The sequence below is a fragment of the Mandrillus leucophaeus genome, unplaced genomic scaffold (assembly GCF_000951045.1).
Source record: "Mandrillus leucophaeus isolate KB7577 unplaced genomic scaffold, Mleu.le_1.0 Scaffold648, whole genome shotgun sequence".
Lineage (NCBI taxonomy): Eukaryota > Metazoa > Chordata > Mammalia > Primates > Cercopithecidae > Mandrillus > Mandrillus leucophaeus.
In genome coordinates, this window is record NW_012107008.1 from 91,116 (window position 1) to 99,391 (window position 8,276).

The 8,276-nt window shown below is 41.6% G+C and overlaps 1 protein-coding gene across 1 annotated transcript in view; it reads left to right on the forward strand.

The window, feature by feature from the left end:
• Positions 1 to 7,724: 7,724 nt before the first annotated feature.
• LOC105554520 (40S ribosomal protein S29) overlaps positions 7,725 to 8,276 on the forward strand; it is a 6,264-nt gene continuing 5,712 nt past the window's right edge. Inside the window, exons 1-2 of the mRNA XM_012001026.1 lie at positions 7,725 to 7,858; positions 8,094 to 8,193. Coding sequence (XP_011856416.1) covers positions 7,797 to 7,858; positions 8,094 to 8,193 — 162 coding nt within the window. The 5' untranslated portion in view covers positions 7,725 to 7,796. The remainder of the gene's footprint in view (positions 7,859 to 8,093; positions 8,194 to 8,276) is intronic.

Here is an 8,276-nt window from a genome sequence, read left to right on the forward strand (position 1 = left end):
TGACAGAGCGAGACTCCATCTCAAAAAAAGAAGGAAATTATATTATGTATGACCAGTTAACTAGTTATTGCCTTTTTTTTTTTTTGAGACAGGTTCACACCCTATCCTCCAGGCTCTGAAAGTTCTGGAAAACCTTTGAAAAATTTTAAAAAAGATAAAATTCAGACCTGATCAGGAAAGGTTCTTGTGGTCAGTAAAAAGATGATTTTGGAGGTAGAGCAAGCCTGAAAGCAGATGTATCAGGAGGCTGTTGTAATAATCCACCATCCATACTGCAGCCAAATTAAATTTGTAAAGGGATATCCTATCATAGAATCCTCAAGTTTTAGAGCTGAAATGTCGATTACAGATATTTTACTTCAATTCTCTCATTTCGCACAAGAGGGAATGGAATTAAGAGTAAAGGTACACTATTTGACCATGACCTCATAGATAGTCAATGTTAGACTAAAGAGGTCTAGAACTCAAGTCTCAGATGCTGTATTTAATTTCTCCCAAAAACCTTCATGGATTTCTACTCTTCACAATTTAATTAAATACAAAGGTTTGTCTCTTGCCCAAAGGCTTGTCTCTTGCTCCCTTTGGAATCCAGGTTATATTTAATATTACTTAGCAGGACAAATCGCCCCAGGACAGCCTCTGGTTTTTCAGTTCCCACTTTGCACCTGCCCCCAGTATACCCCTTTCTTGTGAGTTCACCTCTGCATTTTAAAAGGTTTTTTTTTTTTTTTTTTTTTTTTGATAGAGTCTTGCTCTGTCGCCCAGGCTGGAGTGCTGCAATGGCGCGATCTCAGCTCACTGCAACCTCCACTTCCCAGGTTCAAGTGATTCTCCTGCCTCAGCCTCCCGAGTAGCTGTGATTACACTATGCCTGGCTAATTTTTATATTTTTGGTACAGATGGGGTTTCACCATGTTAGGCTGGTCTCAAACTCCTAACCTCAGGTGATCCACCCACTTTGGCCTCCCAAAGTGCTGGGATTACAGGCGTGAGTCACTGCGCCCAGCCAAAATGTCATATTTTATCCAGCACATTTGGGAGTTGACGGTAAGAGGAATTTTATTCTGTTCAAATATTGCTATATGATTACTTATTTAATGCTTATCTTCACCTCTAGATGATATGCTTCCTGGCTTCCGAGTCACTGCTGTTATATGCAAAGCCTAGCATAGTGTTTATATGCAGTCGGTACTCAATGCATATTTGTAGAAAGAATAAACAAATACTGCTTTTCATTTATTTATTTAGCAAATATTTGTGAAAGCATGCATTGTGCTAGAATACAGCAGTCTTACATGCTTGTGTTGGGATAAGTAGCCATTTGGGAGGGGAAAAGAAGCTGAATTTCTCCCTCATTCCTGGGGAACAGTGACATCAATTTTAGGTGGTTTCAAGATTTAAAATAAAAACTTTAAAAATATCACAGGAAAACACATGTAACCTTTAAAGAATTTTGATGCAAAACCTAAAGGCAGTAGTATGACAAGTTAACACATTTAATACATGGACTTTTGTCCAGGCACGGTGCCTCATGCCTGTAATCCCAGCACTTTGGGAGGCTGAGGCGGGTGGATCACCTGAGGTCGGGAGTTCAAGACCAGCCTGACCAACCTGGAGAAACCCTGTCTCTATTGAAAATACAAAATTAGCTGGGGTGGTGGCGCATGCCTGTAATTCCAGCTACTTGGGAGGCTGAGGCAGGAGAATCGCTTGAACCCGGGAGACAGAGGTTGCGGTGAGGTAAGATCACGCCATTGCACTTTAGCCTGGGCAATAAGAGCGAAACTCCGTCTCAAAAAAAAAAAACAAAAAAAAAACAAACAAACATAGACTTTAAAACTTTTTGCATGGTGCTGGTCTGAGTGCAGTGGCGTTTATAACTAAACCAGTTACAGATTTATTTGTTCCTTCTCCACTCCCACTGCTTCACTTGACTAGCCTAAAAAACAAACAAACAAAAAATAAAAACTTGTTGCATGGAAAAATATACTATAAACAAATTTAAAAAATAAATAAGAATCTGGGATGGTGGCAAAGAAAATAACTTTGCATCTTATCTGAAGGTCAAAGGTGTATTTCCTTATACATAAGTATTTATAAATATATAAACTCTAGATTACCAATGGATTAAAAAATTGGGCTATGGACTCAAAAAAGTTCCCAGATAAAGATACATGTCTGGCTTATCAACATAGGAAATTATGCTGTGTCTCATCAAAAAATCAAATTGAATCTTGCTAAATGGACTTCAAAAAATCAAATTGGGGTGAGGCACGGTGGCTCACGCCTGCAATCCCAGCACTTTGGGAGGCTGAGGCAGGCAGGCAAATCATGAGGTCAGGATATCGAGACCATCCTGGCTAACACGGTGAAACCCTGTCTCTACTAAAAATACACAAAATTAGCTGGGCGTGGTGGTGGGCACCTGTAATCTCAGCTACTCGGGAGGCTGAGGTAGGAGAATCATTTGAACCCGGGAGGCAGAGGTTGCAGCGAGCCGAGATCATACCACTGCACTCCATCCTGGGCGACACAGCAAGACTCCATCTCAAAAAAAAAAAAAAAAAAAAAAGTCAGATTGGGCCAGGTGTGACAGCTCATGCCTGTAATCCCAGCACTTTGGGAGGCTGAGGCAGGTGAATTACCTGAGGTGGGGAGTTCGAGACCAGCCTGGCCAACATGGTGAAAACCTGTGATTACTAAAAATACAAAAATTAGCTGAGTGTGGTGACCTGTGCCTGTAATCTCAGCTACTTGGGAGGCTGAGGCAGGAGAATCACTTGAGCCAGGATCCCGGCAGAGGTTGTCCTGAGCTGAGATTGAGATTGCATTGCGCCATTGCCCTCCAGCCTGGGCAACAGAGTGAGACTGTCAAAAAAACAAAAACAAAAACAAAACAAAACAAAAAAACCTCTAAAAACTGCTAACTTGTTGGTTTGGATAGGGAGACTGGGAAAATAGGGGCCTGGGGTTAGAGAAAGACTTACTTTTAACAATATATTTAATGTATGCATGTATGTGTGTATTTTTTTTTTCCTTTTTCTGAATCCCCTTTCCCAGAGTATGTATGTTTTACTTTAAAATATAATATGTACAGTTAATTAAAATTTAATATTTGCTAAAATAGATATGGACAAACACATAACACTATTGAACAACTGGGCTTTTTTGAAGGGTTAATAATTATTAATAAAGACCTAATTCTGGGTGGGCATGGTGGCTGACTCCTGTAATCCCAGCACTTTGGGAGGTCGAGGGGGGAAGATCACTAGAGGCCAGAAGTTCGAGACCAGCCTGGCCAACATGGCAAAACCCTGTCTTTAATAAAAACATAAAAATTAGCCGGGAGTGGTGGCGCACGCCTGTGATCCCAGCTACCCAGGAGACTGAGGCAGGAGAATCACTAATGCCCGGGAAGTGGAGGTTGCAGTGAGCCTAGATGTTGCCACTGCACTCCAGCCTGGGTGACAGAGTAAGACTCCGTCTCCAAAAGAAAAGAAAAAAATAAGACCTAATTCTAACTGGGGCATGACACTGAAGTGTGCATATTGTAATAACCAAACATGCAAAACATGTATTTTAGACTCTGTCTCTGGTAAAACAGGTTTTGTAAAGTTTAGAGGAAAAGTATGATTCTATTCCTAAAGAATCTATTCTGTTTTTGTTTTTTGTTTTTTTTTTTTTGAGACGGAGTCTTGCTCTGTCGCCCAGGCTGGAGTGCAGTGGCGCCATCTCGGCTCACTGCAACCTCTGCCTCTTGGGTTGACGCCATTCTCTTGCCTCAGCCTCCCCAGTAGCTGGGACTATATGCGGTCGCCACTACGTCCGGCTAATTTTTTGTATTCTTTAGTAGAGATGGGGTTTCACTGTGTTAGCCAGGATGGTCTCGATCTGCCTCGTGATGCGCCTGCCTCGGCCTCCTAAAGTGCTGGGATTACAGGCGTGAGCCACCATGCCCAGCCTCCTAAAGGTTCTGAAATTGAAAGTAACTCAAGAGTGATGCAGGGTTTTTTGTTTTTTGGTTTTTTTTCGAGATGGAGTCTCACTCTGTTGCGCACACCAGAGTGCAGTGGTGCAATCTTGGCTCACTGCAACCTCCACGTCCTGGGTTTAAGCAATTCTCCTACCTCAGCCTCCAGAGTAGCTGGGACTACAGGCCACCGCCACCATGCCTGGCTAATTTTTGTATTTTTAGTGGAGACTGAGTTTCACCATATTGACCAGGCTGATCTTGAACTCCTGACCTTGTGATCCGCCTGCCTCAGCCTCCCAAAGTGCTGGGATTACAGGCATGAGCCACCATGCCCGGCCAGGTTTTTTCTTAAAAAAGTTTTAGTTTCAAGGGAACATGTACAGGTTGGTTCTATAGATAAACTGTGTGTCACAGGGGTTATTATTTCATCAACCAGGTAATAAGCTTAGTACCCAGTAGGTACTTTTCAAATCCTCACCCTCCTCCTACCCTCTACCCTCAAGTAGGCCCTGCTGTCTGTTACTTTCTTTGGGTGCATGTGTATTCAGTGTTTAGCTCTCACTTATAAGTGAGAACATGGTGTTTGGTTTTCTGTTCCTGTGTTAGCTTGTTTAGGATAATGGCCTCCAATTCCATCCATGTTGTTGCACAGGACATGATCTTGTTTTCTGTGGCTGTGTAGCATTCCATAGTGTATATGTACTACATTTTCTTTATCCAGTCTACTGTTGCCTAAAAAATTGCTATTTAGGTTGATTCAGTGTGTTTCCTATTGTGAATAGTGCTGCGATGAACATACACATGCATTTGTCTTTATTGTAGAATGATTTATATTCTTTTGGGTATATATTCAGTAATGAAATTGCTGGTCAAATGGCAGTTCTGTTTTAAGTTCTTTAAGAAATCACCTAACTGCTTTCCACAGTGCTGAAGTAGTTTACATTCCCGTCAGCAGTGTATACGCCTAAGATGAAGGTTTTTAAATGATTAAATTCTGGATAGACGATCACAGAAGATTGTAAGAATAATTTGAGAAAGAAAATTAAAGACACGTTGAATAATAGTGTCCTAATATGCATATTATTCCAATGTACTTAAAAATAAGATCTATACTCTGTAGTGTTAGAATGCTTCAATCTTACAGATAGATTACTTTTATTTTTTCAAAAGAAAAATATTAGTAGGGTTATCTTGGCAAGGACATTGTGACACTTTTTTCTTTTTTTTTCTTTGTACTTCATTGTACATTTTTTAAAAAACAAAGAACCCCACCCAAGAAATATCCTATTAAAGGAAAATGTGTTCTAAAAGAAGAGGCATTTCAAAGTTTCAAAGCCATGTATAAAAGAGAACTAAGATGGCTCACGCCTGTAATCCCAGCACTTTGGGAGGCCGAGGCGGGTGGATCATGAGGTCAGGAGATCGAGACCTGGCTAACACGGTGAAACCCTGTCTCTACTAAAAATACAAAAAGAAATTAGCCGGGCGTGGTGGTGGGCACCTGTAGTCCCAGCTACTCGGGAGGCTGAGGCAGGAGAATGGCGTGAACTCGGGAAGTGGAGCTTACAGTGAGCCAAGATAGCGCCACTGCACTCCAGCCTGGGCGACAGAGCAAGACTCGGTCTCAAAATAAAAGGAAAAACAAAAACATAAAAGCTCTTGATAAACACTGAGTTAAAATGAACTTTTAAAGCTGTTCTCAGTTTATTGAAAAAGCAATGCATAATTCCATTGTTTGGGATAGATGATGTCACATTATCTTAAAACTGAAAGGAAGTACGACTTCTTAGCTGCACTTTTGCAATATCTCTATCAAAGAGAATAATCTATAGACTAGAATAAGCATTAAGAATTACTTAAGTATTCGGATTAAGATTGTTCAAGTGCAACTAGTTGCTTTTTATTTGTCTTTTTTTCTCTCCTAAATGAATTCACTTCTTTAGGTCCAAAGGATTATATATCAGAGTACTAAAAATATTTATGGAATTGATCTCAGAACCACTGTAATCTTTTAAATATTATGGAGACCAACTAGGAGAGGCCTGAGAAAGTGTGGACAAATGTTAGATTAGCTTTTGTGAGGCAAACAGCTTTTAGAAACCACACATTAGTGACCGATATAAATTATAGGAAAGTTGTAGAAACTTGACATTGGATATTGCCCAGTGAGGCTTTAAAATAAAATACCTTTTCATTCCTATCACTAGGCCTTTTGTGCATCTTCTATTCTAGTTACACAAAGTTGTTTGCCTTACCTCGGCTCAAGTGCTTTCTTTCAACAGGCATTCCCTTCTGTCAAGTGCTGCCTGTAGAAATCCCATTCTTCAAGGTCTACCTCAAAGGTCTCTCAAATGTACCTCAAACTGGAACTAATTTCTCTTCTTCGCTCCTCTCATACTTCATGAGCACACCCATCATTGAATACAGAATATTTTCCTTAGTTGTATATGTGTTGCTGGTGCACTAACGTTGTATGTTGAGGTCTTGGAGATAATCCTGTTTTCCACAGTAGATTAGATTAGAACATTTTGAGGGCAAGGAACAAGTTATATGTAGTTTACAAATCTCTGACTCCCCTCCTTCCTTAATCATATAATACAATGCCTAACTTAATGATTGGGTAGGGGAACCCCACTAGAACCCTGATATAACATACCTTAAAGAAGTGTTGTATTTCAATTTATAAGAGTTTATATGTAAAAGTTTCTTGAATTGTTGCACCCTGTGCTACATTTTATAAATCTAGTTAGAGCTTTGATTTCAGAGCAGTTTTATCTGGAGGCATTATAAATGACCATATGGAATTTTAGGCATCTTTCAGCAGAAATTCGTTTATTGCATTGTTTTTTTGCATTTTTGCATTTGCTTTTCATTAGTTGTTTTGTCACCAAATTATCTAGTCAAAGCAGCATACACTGCATATTACTTGCTTACTACTTTACATTCAGCCAATTACATTTAAGAATCAAATACACTAAATGCCAAAGAATCTCATTTTTTTTCTGGAATGGTGTAGGTGTATTTCTTGGAGGAGTGTGTCAAAAAAATAAATTTGAAAAGGTACTCTGTTTAACAAAATAAAAGCAAACCCTACCGTTGACTCGTGATTATTACAGCTGATTTTAAGTTGTTTTGTAAATTTATTCCAGTAGGTGTCACTGATGAGTCGAGGGAAAAATCCTTTCCCAAGTGTAACGTTTTAATGAAAAGAAAGTAAAAGATTTAATCAATAAAAGAGGCTATGAATATGCATTTCTTTAGAGTTCAAAATTAACGTATTTATTGTTCAAAAGAGACAGGGTCTCGCTATGTTGCCCAGGCTGGAGTGCAGTGGCTATTCACAGGCGCGATCCCACTACTGATCAGCACGGGAGTTTTGACCTGCTCCGTTTCCGACCTGGGCCGGTTCACCCCTCCTTAGGCAACCTGGTGGTCCCCCGCTCCCGGGAGGTCACCATATTGATGCCGAACTTAGTGCGGACACCCGATCGGCATAGCGCACTACAGCCCAGAACTCCTGGGCTCAAGCGATCCTCCAGCCTCAGCCTCCCTAGTAGCTGGGACTACAGGCACGCGCCACCGCGCCCGGCGGTCGGATAGTGGCGCAGAATAGCACTAGAAGCTGTGGTATGGTGACGTCATAAACTGGGACGGCCCACAACGCCTCTAAGATTTCATTTTATTCACCCCGCGAAACAACCTGAGCACACTGCGCACGCGTTTCCTTTGAGCACTGCATTCTGGGTAAACTGTCTCAAAAATTTGAAGAGCGCATGCGTGGGCAAGCTCCTTCCTTTTACCTCGTTGCACTTCGGAGAGCAAGATGGGTCACCAGCAGCTGTACTGGAGCCACCCGCGAAAATTCGGCCAGGGTTCTCGCTCTTGGTGAGAAATAGTTTGTGATTTTGGGGAAGCGTTGCCATGGAGCGCTAGGCTGTTTAAAATCTCAAGTAGAGGAGATCACGGGCTGCACGAGGGAGCAGGCCGACTGGGAGCCGCTGGTGCCGCCATTACAGGCCTGTGCTGGGGCCTGGGAGTCCCGGGATGCGGGTAGTAGCCGTCTGAGTGCGGAGTCTTGTAATTTCTGTGATCCGCAAAGCCGCTGTCTTTTTTCTTACAGTCGCGTGTGTTCAAACCGTCACGGTCTGATCCGGAAATATGGCCTCAATATGTGCCGCCAGTGTTTCCGTCAGTACGCGAAGGATATCGGTTTCATTAAGGTAGGCGTCTGCGGGCGTTCTCCATGTTTGTGTGGGCGGAGGTCGTGGTGGTTCTTTATTTTTTCTGCGAAAGACAACCGACA